This window comes from Glycine soja, chromosome 5 (assembly GCF_004193775.1).
Source record: "Glycine soja cultivar W05 chromosome 5, ASM419377v2, whole genome shotgun sequence".
NCBI lineage: Eukaryota > Viridiplantae > Streptophyta > Magnoliopsida > Fabales > Fabaceae > Glycine > Glycine soja.
Genome location: NC_041006.1, coordinates 340,161 through 357,451, shown reverse-complemented (window position 1 = coordinate 357,451; position 17,291 = coordinate 340,161). Strand labels below are relative to the sequence as shown.

Genomic DNA, 17,291 nt, shown 5'->3' with positions numbered 1-17,291 from the left:
GTGTAATATTGAAATTATTATATTATTTTTATAACTTATATATAATATAATTTTTATTGATTCAATCATTGAATTATATTTATATATTATTAAAATTATTTATATCAAATTTTCTCATAATTAAACAGTAAAAAAAATAATTAAATGATTTATATTTTAATATATTTTAAAATATTTATATTATATTAACTTTAATATATATGAATCAGTTAATAAATAATTTTTTATTAATATAAAATTTTACATATAATCTATATGAGAAAAAAATTCAATTCAACAATAAATTTTTAAAAAATAATATTCAATTAAAAATAATGTAATAATTATTTATATATATATTACCTCCCTCCCATGTCGTGTTTCCCTTTTCCAAATCTTTTCCCTAAACATAGAAGCTTAATGTGAACTAATATTAGTGGTGGCATGGGTATATGACATTGTTTCTGCGCTTTACTGTACATAATTTGCCGACGTATCATTCACTCCTATGCTGGTCAAAGAAAGTGAAACTGTTACGTGTTGACTTTCCTTATGCATGTCTTTTAATTAATTTGCCTTTTTCTAAAACAGGATTATTGAAGAAAGAGAATATTATTACTATCAGACAAAAATATTAATCAATCTCCTAAAGACATTAGTTAGAAAATTAAATGGAAAAATATTTTTATTAGAAATATATAAAATGATGTAATTTATGATTTTTATATTAAATGTTTTATAAATTTTAATTGATAACTTAAGGTTAGTGGTTAACAGTGGGAGATGTTTTGGCGAATAAAGCAATTAATTTCATATTTGAATATTGAAGTATGCACAGAAGCCACGAAGGGGATTGTTGTGTTCTTGTTCACGCATGTGATCACAATTGGGTCATTCAAGTTTCAACCCACTGGGACAAGTAACGTGCATCTTGCTGCTATATCGGGGAACTTTCTTTAGCATTTCTTGCGCTTAGTTTGTTCGTATCAATGATTCTAGTGAAAATTTTCAAGCTTATCATAATCATAACTTATTATTAAATAACAATATCAAACTTATTTACATTCTCATGAAAAAAATATATAGACTACCCTCTTTTATACGTCCCTAGTCTAAAATCTAAATACTACTATTTTTTATGACGGGCAACATGCGTATGGATGGATATATTAGGAGTTTAATTTTTATGCTCGATCAATTTAAGTTTTGTTTTTTTAATCCACCATTTTTTTATTTTAGTTTCTGAATTTTAAAATTATTATTTTTAGTCCCTCCCATGAGTGTGTGTTAAATAAAAAATAAAAAATTAGTAATTTGTGATGATTTTTTGGCTGTTAGAATTTGATTTTTATTTTTTAGTCTCCAAAGATTTTGCATTTTAAAACCACTACAAATGTTAATTTATTAGTTTTTATTTGGCATGCATCTATGGGAAGGAGAACAATTCAGAGACTAAAAAAAATTAATTTGGAGGACTAAAATAATTATAACTCCAAATTGAAAAAGTAAAATAATAATTAAGTCATGATTTAATGATGTATTGTTAATGAGCTTTAAAATCATAAGAGGTGTCACTTTATTCATTAAATATTAATATATATTTTTTACTTAAACTATGTGTTTTTTATATAAAAAAAATGATTTATTTTTAAAAGATTAATTCTTACATAAGAAAAAGTTGAAGTGTGCTTGGTTACAACAATGATAAAAAAAAAATACCTTTTTAAATAATAGCATTTTGTAACTTATTTGAATGTGACGATAAAAAATCAATTTTTTGGTTACAACTAAGGATCTTATAAGCACTTCTAGTGTAACATGTTCGTTTGGGAAATAAAATAGTTTTTATACATATTAAAAAAATTAAATTAGATAATAGCAAAAATACTCAATTAATTAAACATTTTAATTGAAAATTATTAAATAATTAGGTATAGTTACTTCATTTATTTTAAAAATATAATTAAATATATTTTAAAAATTACTTCAAAAATAATTAAATAATTTTATTGAAAATTATTATTATTATTATTATTTTTCTATTCACAAGTGGTTTTATTAATGAAGATACAAATATATCACGCACAAGGAGTTCTCATCTATGTACGACAAACAATATGAATACACACATTTTGCATTATTGTCTACTATAATGCAAACCTAATACCAAGTAAGAAAAACATGATAGTACGTGTCCTACAAAATAAGAAAACCAGTATACAAACTCACGCATGAAATAAGAAAACCAGTCTACAAACTCGCACAACCTTTTTTTTTTTCTTTTTCCAATTCTCTTACCCATGCTGTATATATACAAACAAAATTTTACAAATATAACATTAAATTTATTTTAAGAAACGTATGAAAGAGGATGAAATAAATATGACTTAATTAATTTTTTAGTCTCTTTATTTTTCTAAATTTCAATTTTTAGTTTCTCAAAATCTTGTATACAACTTTTAGTCTTTTATTAATTTTCTATTAATAATTTTACTCCTTTTATTTTTTTTGTTTATTGTTATTGTTGAAAAATAGTTATTGTTTTATCAATTTTTAGTTTCTTATTTATTTTATATTTAAGATTACTTTTGATTAATAAAATTTTTAGATCATGTGATGCATGTGATAAATTTTTTTAAGAGTATATTCTTCTAGATCGAGTTTATTGTTTTTATCATATCATATGCAAAATCTATATGCTAACATGTGTCTAGCTAAAACTAAAACACCAAATATGAATACCACTTCATTTTTTATATATAGCTTTTCTTTCTCCAACGCCATTCCCTCCTTTATAATTAAATAATATAATGAGTTGTGTTAAATTTTAAAATGAATCAGTTTAGACAATGAAAGATAGATAATTGTATAAAAGAAACACGTATATATCACAAAAATAAAAAAGAAACGTGTATTGTCATTTTTATAGGTGGTCAAGTGGTATAAGCAGTTGCACATACATAACTAACTTGTGTGAGTAATATGATCTTGACAAAGCTAAGTTATGTGGGATTGAAGAGTGTACATTAAAATTTCTTACCATCTATACCATTATGAGATTACTAGAGTTAATTTTTCTGCCAGAGATAAGCCAAATTTTGTTAATTAAGCTATTAAATTCTCAAGAAATAAACATCCCATTCTTGCTTATACTATTAGTTTAATTTAATTTATATAAATAAATTGTTCCAAGCTGAATCCAACCCAATCAAATTTGATTGGCTTGGTTTAGCTTAGTTTTCATAATTTTCTTTTGAAACTCAACTCAATCTAACTCATTCATGAGCAATTTAATTCGGTTTGGACCAACTAATTATCTATTTAAATTTGATTTCTTCTTCTTAAAATTATTATTTTATATCATGATTCATCCAAATATTCAATACAATTAACATAATATCATCAAACATGTAAAAGTAATCAAATTAATTCATTTAATACCATCAACACAATATTATAAAATAGACTAATATAAATTAAAACAAGATATTCTTGAACGAGATTTACTATAATAGTCTCAATCACAACTATTTTCTACAAACTAATTTCTTACAATAAATTTTGCTGCAACTAAATTTACTACAACTAGATTTGTTGCAACTAAATTTGCTGAAATAAATGAATAAAATATAATTTATTAGTATTATAAACATAGAAGAAAAAATAAATATGAAAAAGGTATAAAAAAAACAATGTACCTAAAAATAATACCTTAAGAAATTCCAACACTAGTAGTTTCAATACTTGCAAATGTGTTAAAATGCAAATGTGTTTGTTTCTAATTCTATTAGTGTACGCTTTACCATATTTGTCATTCCCAATATATTAAAATATTAATATTTTATTTGACCAAAATACATAAATGATCAAATCCAAATTATTCGAATTAGGTTGAATCAACTCGGATTCACATATGATCCATACCCGTGAACAATCCTAGATATGGGCTAAATACTCGAATAGACAACTTTACCATTCTTTAATTTAAGTAAAATTGTTTTTTTAAGAGATATCTATAATCTTAAACTGAAAATTTCAATAGTATATCATTCGAGTTATCAAGCTTCTAGGTGCTGGAAAATTTTACATGACCTTTATTATTATTATTATTAAGGTGTGATTTATATATTTGTCTAACTTTATGTCCATTAATTTAAAAAGGAATCTTAACCAAAATTACATCCCAGCTGTCTATCAGCCAATGTTGTAAATCTTTTGTTGTTGGGCTGTCACTTATTTATATATATATATATATATATATATATATATATATATATATATATATATATATATATATATATATATATTGATGTTTGTTGAGTTGAATCTGACTTTGACTTTTCAATAAGTTAGGGTGTTCTAACTTCTAAGTCTTCCCGTTCATGTTTAATGGTTGGTAATTTATTTTTCTTGTCCACAAGTGTTAAAACTTTAGCTAGATTTCGAGGATAAAAAGGAGAGATCTGGAGAAGGTAGAGACCAGAGAATAGGAAAACATGTTGGGAAGGAAAAGATACCCAATGTTTCCCTTGCAACACTCAGTATGCCTACTAGTACTAATCAAATATTTATATAAAAAAAAGTTTGCTTTCTGTATGGTGATAAATTAGCTGGGTAAATGTGTCTTTTTGTATGTGGCAATATTTATTATGAAAATTATGCATTTTATTTATATTATAATGTTTTCTAGATGAACGATTTGGTAAAAAAAAAAACTTTAAATTTTGTATGTAAAATATTCTTAATATAAAATTCATTTTTAAAATAAGAAGTACTTCTTTTGTAGGAATTACATAAATCCTCCACAAACACAATCTTGCAAGCAAGTAAAATTATTATCAACAACAAAATTTTTCTTTTCAATATTTAACATTATTACCTATCTAAAATTCAAATTCAAAATCAACCGTTACTATATTAATCTTCATTTGAGATAATAAAATTATTTAGTACAACAGTGTCAATAAAATTTAAACTTGAGTTATAATGTGATGCAAATAATCCAATTTTGATCCTAAAAGTACCTATCCAACTTTTAGAAAGTAAAACAAATCTCACTCGCCTATAAGAAAATCAATAATTAATATTACATGTACACATATATCCAATTATGTATGAATTAAAATATCAATTATTAATTTTCTTTATCGATATTATTTAATTGACTTTTTCTCAATTTGGATGAACAATCCCCGCCAATAAATCTTCAAAGCTTAAAAGAATTTGAGGAAAAAAAAAGTAAATTTATCTCTTGCCAGGATCTCCTTTTACCAATTTGACTCAACACGAAAACATCCCTTTGAGCTCTTAATCTAATTTAACTCCAAATATTTTAGGATTGTTGGATCCAAATAGGTCAAAGTCTTGTCCACACCATTCGATTTCAAATCAATGGGCCACCATCAATCGCCAAAGTTTACAAATAGAATTAACTATGTTTTTATGAATTTTTTACTTTTAATAAGGATTAAATAATTTTATAACAGCTAAAAATTTTCAAAAGTTGTTTCATTTTGAAAATTCATGAACCTAAAAATCTAATCTAACTCCACACGTTCAATTGATCCCAGACAAAAAAAATCAGATTAACACAAACAAAAAAAATAGATCTGAAATATAAATGCACAAACAAATTTAACAAAAACACATAAATTTGCACAACAAATCAGATTTGGTTTCTTTTTTAACTTAAAAAGTTGACATCCTCTTGCTTGATCTGAACAAATCTAAAGATTTTAAATCTAAAATTTTCAAGTGCCTTGAGGACCAGTCAGATTTCAAAAATCTAAAATCTTAATTTGAACAAACCCATTAACTAACCAGACATCAAGTTGAAGACCACGACCAATTCACAAAGAGTTTGCAAAATACTTGCGGAAGTAAAATTAAGTAACAGATTTTAGAGATCTAATAAGAAATTATTCAAAAGTTATTTTAACTCAATCAATTTTGAATCCATAATTAATTCTTTAACGTAAAATCAAACATGTAAAAATTTATCTAAAATTAATTCTGAATTAAAAATCAATTCTCCAATATTAAAACAAACATGCACAAAGATGTGGTATAAAAAAGCCCAGATTACTTGTCAATGAAGGAGAGTCATAAACGTTGTTGAAGAGAAAACCAGAGGGGGCAAACAAAACCAGTGCCAAAAAATAGCTTGATCTGTCCACAAAAAGGAGGATACTTTCACTGAAATTCATCAAGAGCCACTGGGTTGCAATGTTCATTTCCTTTATTAACATAATAAATAAAAAATTTCAGACATTATAATAGATAGATCTTTTCATTTTTTTTATTTATTTTATCGTTACTTTGCTTTGTACTGTTCCTGGGTTTGATTCCAAAAGATGAGGGAATAGAAAGTTAAGCGGTTTTTAGTTGTAAAAAATTATTTAGTATATTTTAACCACATTCTTGACATTCATTAAGCATTTTTTAACTGCTAGAAAATTAATTGTCGTTATATATTATTAAATAATAATAAAATTATTGTCAGATGATCACTTAATGATTATATTTAACGGCATAGATAAAAAATATTGACAGAGAAAAACTTAGGACTAAGACCGGTCAATTTATTTCTTATCCTGGGACTAAAATCATAATTAACTATTGCCAATATATTATTTAGTTTGTTTTTCTAGGCTTTGTTTGGGTTAAAATAATAGAAATAAAATGAACAAAATGCGTTAGCCGGATAAATAGAAACAAAAAGAGAAGAGTCCTGCAAAAAAATCCTTATGTTTTGATGAGTGAAAATAAATAAATAAATAAATTATATAAATAACACTTTTACTCTACTATTACTTTTTACACAAAAAATATGTTTCTTGTTATTTTTAATTTTTATATTATAAAATGTTATTTAACTATTAAACAAAACTTTATAAGTACTTTCCACCCAAAATCATTGATAAAATGAAAGGAAACAAAATATAGCCGAAGTAACAAACTTTTACTTCCTAATTCCCTTTTAAACAAATAAACCAAAAATTACTTAATCCTAAATCTTTTCTTCTCAAATTCAACAAGAACAAACATAAAATTAAGTCCTTCTACTATCCTCTATATATGTAGGTATGGTGTCATGAGTCCCTTAACACGTTTTCTTTTTTCTTTTTTGTTCCTGATTGATGGATGAGACACTAGACATATGCAAAAAATCAAAGCCCAAAGACGTTTGGCACATGCAAAAAGAGCAAAAGTCTTCGATCGTGGGACATGGACATCAATTCAGAAATACGTTAATTGAGTGATGAGTGAAGAATTCTTCCTTCCTAACATGCATATTTGGACTGTTTTAGTAATTTAAAGATTTTTTTATTTGCTTTAATTCCTGTTAAGTTTTTTTTAATTTTTATTTTCAAGTAATAACATTAATTAATAATATAACAATAACGTTAATAATATATTGACTTGTTACATCATTTAAGAATCTAACACAATAATCATACATTTTTTAATAGATGTAAATTTTAAAAATTTATTTTACATTAAAAAAGTACTCAGGATTGTTTTGTCTAAGTGGTTGAATTACTAATATCATTATTCCATCATAAGTTAATGTTATTTTATTACTTGATAGTAGGACTAAAATAATAAAATATTAAAATAAAAAATAATTTTTTAAAAGATTAAAATAAAAATATTCTCTATTTTTTAAAGACAAAATAATTATTTAAATCAACAAATTTTATCCGATGATTTTCTTTGGAAAAGTTATAGTTTTTTTTTTAAAAAAAAAGTAAAAGAGATAGGTAACACAACTAAAAGAAAACATGGAGACATTATTGATGTCAGAGACTACATACATGAAATGATGAACAACCCAAGCCCAAAAGATACACCTGTTTGAGTTATGATATTCATCCACCCAAAGTGAAAATAAGAGAGAGAAAGAAAAGGAAAAAAGTAAAAAGAAGTCTTCAATTCAATTTTATTTAATCAAACCGATTTAGTTGAAAAATTAGTTCAGTTTGATATAGTTCAAAATCGGTTCGAATCAATTTCTATGCATGCACAACCATAAAAGAAGGTAATAAACTTGACAGGTGATATGATAAAAAAAATATTATAAATTTGAGATGAAAAAAAAAGTGCATGAGTAGTAATATCTGTTGGAATTTTCTATTTTAACAATTAATGTGGGTTAATATTATAAGATAATTATATTAGTTATTTATTATTAGTAAGTTTTATTTTAGGTGATCAAATTAAGTGAATTTGTTAGACAACCAAATCATCAAATGATATGGACTTAAATGAGCAGAGGTCAATGTTGGCCCATTAGGGAGATAATGGAAACCCTATCAGGTTAACACACTATAAAAAGATTATAGTCTCCAATATACCGAGCCGTCACATATAATTTATTTTCTCCACATCTTAAGAGTTAGGAAAGTTCTATTAAGGAATAAAGAGGTTTCCGTTGAGGAAGAACCATGAAGCCACCGGTTACCTATAGATTCAGATTCTGCTGCATTTGTTGATCAATCATTATGGATTCAAGTATTCCTAAAACTCTTCCTGATAATCTAATGTAATGTGTTCTTGGTGATTATTGGTATTTTATAAGGATCCCCTAAAATTTCAACAAGTGATATCAGAGCTGTCATTACTATTAGATCATTGGGATTTAAAATTATTTGATTCCAATTATACCTGGATTGCTTTGGTTATATGAACCCAAGTTTTTTTTTTGGAACAACACATATTAATTGTTGGTAAATTAGATATTTGATTTAAATTCGGGTGTATTTTGTTTTTTTAACATCGTTATTTGGATCTGCGAACGGCTTCTCTTCATGGTTATTGTTCATAATATATATAAGGAAGTTTTTTGTGTGTGCAGTTTTTGTTTTTTTTTTTATTTGTTATTTTTTTTGTTAAAAAAGGAAGGGGAAAGTTATATAAAAGAGTACATAATGAAAATGTCTAACTTGACATCAAAACTGAAAGCACTTAAGATAAAGCTTAGTGAAGAACTGCTCATGCATTTAGTTTTGATCTCACTTACTGTACACTTTGGGCAATTCAAAGTGAGCTATAACACTCAGAAGGACAAATAGTCCATTAATGAGTTTATATCTCATTGTGTGCAAGAGAAAGAAAGACTATAAAAAGACACGTTTGAAAGTGCTTATTTAAGCTTAACCTCTAAGAATAAAAAAAAGGAAAACTATGGCTGCTCTAAGCAAAAAAAACAAAAGAAAGAAGCTTGTGGTATTGTAAGTATAAATCAATGATAGCATTAAATATAATTTAAGGATATGATATTTACTTGCAGTAATTAATGTTTTATATTTTTTGCTATCATGATTGAAGTTAATTTAACAGTATCAGATCTTTCCCATTTATTTGCATATCTAGTGATTTTTAATTAAATTGATTGACATGATATATTGTCAAAGTAATCTCTATTGCATAAATTAATTTAATTAGAATTGCATAGATATTAGTATAAAATTATTTATGCGAATTGTGTTCAGCCCAAAGAAAGACACAATTTGGTCAAATAATTTTGTATATGTAATGATAAATGTGTGACAATTATAAGGTATTTTCATGTGAATTATAGTCGGTCCAAAGAAAGACTATGATTTGACAGAATTTATTATCAATATTTGATCATTGCGTTGAGAGTACCAATTACAAATTAATTTCTCTGTCCAAAGACTATGAATTAATGTTGTGCTGAGTATCTTGTGATGAGTCTGTTCTGCAAAATATTTGCATATTCTGTTATATATATTTTTATATAACTAAATTATATGTGAAAATTATGTAATTTTAAGACCTCACATTTATTATATTAAATTATCTTGTATTTTTTGGTTAAATTGATTGAAACATGTTGCCAAAGTAACTTTTGTTGCGTAAGTTGATTTGATTGAATTTACATGGATGTTGCATAAAATTATTCATGTGAATTGTGCTCGTCCCAAAGGAAGACATAATTTGGCAGAATAATTACATGTTTGCAATGGTAAACATGTGATGATTATAAATAGTGTGATTTTCCATGTGAATAATGAAATGTTCAAAGACAATCATTATTTGATCGGAATAATCATCATATAAGTTTTCCATATCAACAATGGAATGTCCAAAGACAATCTTTGTTTGACAGGACTTATCAACAATGTTTGATCAATGCGTTGAAAGTACCACTTAGAGTTAGTCTTTTTCAATCCAAAGATTGAGGATTAATGGTGCGCTATGTATCTTGTTTGGGTCTTAGAATTTACCATAAAGATTATTTGAGCATTGTATATTTATTGTTCTCTTCTTTAATAATTGTTGTTGTTGTTGTTGTTACTACTATGGTTTAAATTACTCATATTATTTAAATCTGAAAGTTGCATGTATAAAATTTAGAGTTTGAGAGGAGTCAGTTCAGAGTTGAAGATATTGTATAATTTTTTTTCTAGATAAGAAACAAGAGAACAAGATAAGGAATTTCCTTTTTGCTTTTATAGGATGAAACATATAAAAAAAGGGTCCCATTTACACTATTTAGTGTGTGAAAATGGTAAATTTCTCATTTTTGTTTGTTTTAAAGTTAATTTCGTTTTGTACCAAAGGATGTTAGTGACTAGATTTTGGTTCTACTACTTACAAAAGCATGTCTATATGATGCTACCTATGGAGTCATCCGCCAAGTGATAATGAAAGATTTTTTTATGTGAGCAATGACATAAAGTTATAGTTGAAGCTATGAGAACTTTTATGTTGCTTTAAAAGACTCAATTTCATTTGAATTTGGTTGAGACATATATTAAACTATTTATTAAACCAAATTTTATTTCTAATTTGGACAAATTCAGTTATTTTTGTTCAATTAGAAATAATAAAGTTAGTCTCTCGTGTGATTCAAATGTTGCAAGTTATGAGTTCTTTTATGGATATTTGAGTATTTCTATTGCAAAAATTTTTTTTGGGTGGTACAAAACTTAAAATTAAATGAGAATTTTGTTATTTTATAACATAAGCGCTTAAGTGATATCTCTTAATAGAGAATTTGGATGCTTGTGTTATAGAAAATTTTGGATCCTTTATATTGGTTGGACCTTATAGTCTATATTGAGTATATAAAGGGAAAATAAACAAATAAAATAGAATTCAGGTGCTGAAAGAAATAAAGATGTCTTAGAACTAATACATGCATATATTTGTGTTCTATTCCTTATGGATTCATGGAATGAAAAAATGTATTTTATTACTTACATAAATGATTCATCTTTATTTAAATTATGAGAAGTTTTGGCCTCTAGACATTTAGTCTTTTAAAGATGAAGTTGAACTTCAACTAAGAAAAAGAAAGAAAATTAAGATTGTCAAATGTGACTGTGGAGATTACTATAGTATATATGACATAAGGTACAACGTTTGAAGTCCTCCATGTGTTTTTCTTCAATAATTATGATTTTTTTTTACAATATGTAATGTTAGACAAACCTAGCACGAACAAAGTTGCAGAACAAATATGGTAAGAAGTTTAATTCTTCTATACTAAAGTCGTTTTGGGGAAAGACATTAAAGAATGTAATTTATATCCATTTAGGGTACCAATTAAAGTAGTCACTACCCCATAGATATGAGTCGGGGAAATTCCAACATTAGGCATATACACATTTAGGGATGTGTGTCTTATAGGCTGCATGAAGGTAAGTTGAACTTAAAGATAATTAGTTATAATTTTGTTTTTGTTACATTTAAAGCTCTTGCATGTATAAGTTTTACAATCCCATTTTAAGTTCATGTTTGACACATGCAAGACTCCTTGAGAAAATTGAGTTTGGAGGGGAAGGAAACACAAGGAATGTTGTCTTTATAGAATAATATGTTATTGACAATAGATAAGCCTTTGTACTTACCATTGTTCAAGAAACGGATATGGTAATTAAATAATGATGTTACTCCTAACATTATTAAAATACAAGACAACACTAAGATTGTCTCTCAAGCACCACCTAAAATTCAAACTCAATAATCTCAAGAGGTGTCATTAAGAAGATCCACTAGAGAATGGAAAAATGTAATTTGATAGGATTATGTCATATTTCTTTAAGAACATGAATATGACATTAGATTGACTGAGAAGGTCTAATTGACCTTAGTCAAGTCATGTTGTGTTCTAACTCTCAAGTGGATTGATGCTATAAATGATGTAATAAAACCGATGGTTGAACATGACATTTGGAATATCGTCAAATTGCTTGAAAGTGTGAAACCCATAAGTTGGAGATAAATATCTATAGTTGAAAGGGATTCAATGGGTAATTTTGAGATATATAAAGATTGTCTTGTCGTCAAAAGTTTTATAAGAAGGAAGACATGAATCACAAAGAAACTTTCGCTCTGATTTCTTAGAGAGACTTTCTTAGGACTACAATGACACTGTAGATCATTTTGATAATTGTTTTGCATAGATGAATGTAAAGATTACGTTTCTAAATAGAAACATTGATGAAACAATTTATACGGTACAACCAAAAAACCTTGTTTAAGATGATCTAAAGTCTATGGTATGCAAATTAAAGAAATCCATTTATGCTTTTAAACAAGTCTCTTGTCTATAGTATTACAAAATTCATCAAGATTGTCTCTTATGGTGTTGAGGTAAATTTGTGTATGCCAAAGGTTTAGTGGGAATAAATTTATTGTTTTGGTATTGTACGTTGATGACATCCTACTATCATCATACAATTTATTGTTACAAAGTAATTATATTACAATTTATCATGTATGCTTAAGTTTATTTTTTTTATTGTCCTAAAATATTTTTTTTTGTGGGAGTCCTAAGGTGATATATGAGTAATCTTGGTATGTAACACTAGAAAGTAGTAAAGTGCATTATGCGTTAATTGAAGAGAACAAGAAACTATATGTTTTCATATCGAAAGTTTAGAATTTTAGAGATCATTGGGTATTCCGATTTCGATTTTTTCAGAATGTCTTAATAGCAATCACTTTACATAAAGATCCACATTTAACCATGTTGGTGGAGTTAATATTTTGCTATGAGACATCATACTTGATTGCTAAATTATTATAATTGACTTGTCTGTTGTCACCAACATTAAGTAGCCATCTGGTGTTTATTGAGACAATATCTTAGCGGTCTTATTAAGGATTCAACTAAGTAAAAGTTTGTTAACATACATTATTTGGTTGTTAAATAAAGAATTTAGAAAATATAGATTTGTATAGAACATATAAGGACTCATTTCATGCTAGCTGATCCACTTACTAGAGATATGACACTTAAGTTTTTCATGAGCACAATGCTCATATGGGTGTAATTTCTGATAGTACCTTAGTTGAGTAAGAGTCTTACTTATGTTCTATATCTTATAATTTACAAATATTTTGTTATTTGAATTTTTTGTAGAAATAAAGTTCAAGTTAATCATTTCATTATAAGCTTGTTTTGTTTGCAATATTTATGTTGTGTTTGGATTGATCTCTATAAAAAATAAAGTTTGGACTAATTAGAAATAGGCATGACTCAGATCACATTGCATGTAATTTTCATGTTGCTTATCCATATTGACCTATGTCATTGAGTGTATTGTCTCTTCTCCGCTTCTCAAGAGTTACGAAGATCTTATTAAGAAATAAAGAGGTTATGATTGAGGAAGAACCATGAAGCCACCGGTTACCTACGACTTTAGATTCCGCTAAGTTTGTTGATCAATCATTATGGATTCAGGTATTCCTAAAATTCTTTCTCATAATCTAATGTAATGTGTTCTTAATAGTTATTGATATTTTATAAGGATCTCCTAAAATTTCAACAATATATTCTCACCTGTTTTTGTGCAATTCTCACAACACAACATTTTTGCAAAGGATAGTAATGTGACAATGCCAACCTCTCCTAAACCACTAAAATCCAAGCCCAAGTTTTAAAAACTCCCCTTCTTTTGTTATTATTCATTTATTTTGCACATAACTTTTCCATTCATTGTCAACCGGAGAATCTTAACAAGAAGAATATTGGTAACATCTTTTTTAACATTTTTTTCATGAGTATTTTATTATTAGTCAAATTTAATGAAAATTATAAAATCGATGAAGATAAAAATTTATTAATAAAAAGTGAGATTTCTCTCTTAAATTTGTTGAATTTATTGTAATTTTTAATAAATTCAACCAAAAAAAGAATATATTTTAAAAAAAGAGTGTTAATAACATTTACCTTTCAACAATAATCATCAATTATATAAAAATTTATAAAATTCGTATACGGACACCTTAATTTTATCAATAGTCATTTAACATCTCATTTTTCTTTTAATCATATTATATAATCTATTTTATTATTATTATTTTACTTCTTTCTCTCTTAATAGATTAATAACAGACTAATTAACATGATTGGATTTAAGAAAAAGGGCAAGATTCTCACAACTAATGTAAAGAAAATTTTGAATAATATTCGCTAACAAGTGTCCACATTTAATGTGTAAATGTGTTTCATATACGATTGTTTTATAAAAGAAGTGTAATTAATAGTATATAACGTTATTCACACCTTTTATTTATTTTTATCTCTATTTTTTCACATTAAATATTTATTATATATATATATATATATATATATATATATATATTATGCTTTTTTCTCTTAGAGTAATATATGGGTGTCTAAGAATATAATCATTCATAATTTTATATATCCCATTAATATATTTTTTTATCTCTTTCTTCCTATAATCACTTGTATCATATTTTTATTTTTTATTTTTACTCTCTTTCTAAATATTAAATACAATATTAGATATCCACCAAACATTTTCCCAAACAATATTCTCCTTAAAGAGAGAGAAGTAAGAAACGAAAAAACATAATAGTCACAGAAAGTCCAGGAAACAATATTCAAAATATTACTTCCACCAACATATTTTCTCACAATATTTATATTTATGTAAGCATGGTTATATGTTATATGCATGTAACCATGGCGAACTTGAAACTTGTTCCTCATGCAAACCCCCAACTCAGCATATTACATGCACGTGTCAACACCCCGAAACTCCACATTTCTATGAAACATCACCGCCACTACTTCAACCCCACACGTATGCACTGAGTACCAATATTAATCTCTTCCATCACTTAAATCTCAATTCACCGCAAACCAAAAAAAGCTTCATCATCATCTTCTTCTTCTCTGCATCATCACAATGGCTGAAGTACGTTCACAACAACAACAACCCCAGCATGTGCAAGTCCACGCAACCACAACACACACCCCACAACACCATGGCGGGGAAGGTGGCAGCGGCATTCTGAACCTCATCCCGGAGATGTCCCTCACGGGTTCCCAACTCCTAGCTCTCCTCGCCGGCGTTCCCCTTGGTGCAATGCTGCTCCTCCTCTCCGGCATCTCGCTCATCGCCAGCCTCTTGGGGCTGGCGGTGGCGACGCCGCTCTTCATCTTCTTCAGCCCGCTGCTGGTCCCCGCCGCCTTCGCCATAGGAATGGCGGTGACCGCGGTGCTGGCGGCGGGGGCGTGCGGGCTGGCGGGGCTCGTGTTGTTCTCGTGGGTGGTGAACTATCTCCGGCAGATGCCACGGGGGACGACGATGATGACGGTGCTGCCGGAGCAAGCGAAGCGGCACGTGGCGGACATGGCGGAGTACGTGGGGCAGAAGACGAAGGAGGTTGGGCAAGACATTCAGACAAGGGCACATCATGCCCAGGGAACAACAAGGATGACAGTGCATTGAGTTATCATGAGACAAGAAAATGGTTTCAATTTATATCGCTTATGTATGACTTGTGAGATATACTAGTATGTAATTAACCTTTGGTACGTGTGTTTTGGACTTTGGAGGAGTTCCATTTTCAGTGTTCCATGTTGTGTCACTTTCTGTATTTGCTCATGTACGTGTAATCAGTAATATTAATGCATTTTTCTTTTGGGTTCAATTAATCTCTTTATTTATTGTTTAGATGCCTCTCCAGCTGATCTCCCTCGTGGATCGACACTATGCAGATTTGACATTAATTGACTTCGATTTGATAGTTAATTTTTTTAATTATTGCGATTAATTAATTAATATTCCCCATTTCTGAATTGAATGAGGTAGGGAGTTTTGAGTGGGAAGAAATACATATAGATGTAGCATGCATGATCCATATATGCCACACCGATGTTTGATGGTGGAGGCTCTAATTTGACCAAAGATATATAAGAGGAGTGCGTGTGTAAAAGATTCTCTGTGATTTTCACATCTGGGGGAAATAAATAACTCTTGCAAACTATTGAAAAAGGTTTTTTTTTTTTTTAATAAATCTTTCAAATATCGGTTTACTAGTACATTAATTTTTTTTAAAAGATTTTTGTCACTGAATCACTCAAATGAATTTATTTTGTTTTTTTAACTTAGTTTTTAATTTGGACGAATGTGGTGACATTAAGTTTTTTAAGTTAAAAATAAAGTTTATATAACCAACAAGATCTAACAGTTGATAAATAGTAGATTTTTTTAAGATTTATTTTGATTATTTTATGTCAAGGGATTAGTTTCTAACTAGAAGAATATCGCCGATTCATACACACACAAAAAACAATGAAGTTTATAAATCTAATATGTCAAAGTTGTAATATTGTAAAGATTAATTCAAAGATTTATTTATTTATGCTGAAGTATAGTTTTTTTGGTACAAGTGCCGAAGTTAGTTTGAGTGCCTTCACGAGAGACGTAATTATATATTCCGTCCGATTACAAATATAAGAAAAAAAATTGATTTAAGCTAACTAAAAAAATTACCTATGTTTAATTACATTAATTTTAGATAGAAAGATATTTTTTCCTAACTAATCCTTCATTAAAACTTGATATTAGAAATAAAAACACGAACTAAAACCTCAAAACAAAGTGTTCTAAAGATAATAACATTAAATAAAATTAAATTAACAAAAAAATTACATTTAAAACCAAGAAAAATATTTTATTTTCTTATATTTGATACGAAAGTATAAAATTCTAAGGGCATATGTTAATCTAGAGTTGAAAATTAACCTTTTCAAAATGTAGAATTGCCAAAATAAATTTTATTTCTCAATGAAATTATTATATAAAGTTAGAAGTTGAGTAATGAAGAACATGTTTATGATCATGATTATATGTGAAATTGTGTTGAGACATGATTGGATACAAATTATAAAAACTAAAATAACTGGATTTAATTATATAAATATAGATAAAATAAAATATAAAAATATAAGATTTTATTTATAAATTTGATGAATTTTAAAAAATGAGGGTGCAAGTGTACATGCTCACATGACT

General features: G+C 27.3%; 1 protein-coding gene across 1 annotated transcript; it reads left to right on the top strand.

Moving 5' to 3' along the window:
- Positions 1–15,092: 15,092 nt before the first annotated feature.
- LOC114411427 (P24 oleosin-like) lies at positions 15,093–15,924 on the top strand. Its single transcript, XM_028375117.1, has one exon. It carries the CDS (start codon positions 15,177–15,179, stop codon positions 15,720–15,722), a length of 546 nt encoding a protein of 181 aa, XP_028230918.1. The 5' UTR covers positions 15,093–15,176; the 3' UTR covers positions 15,723–15,924.
- Positions 15,925–17,291: the final 1,367 nt, after the last annotated feature.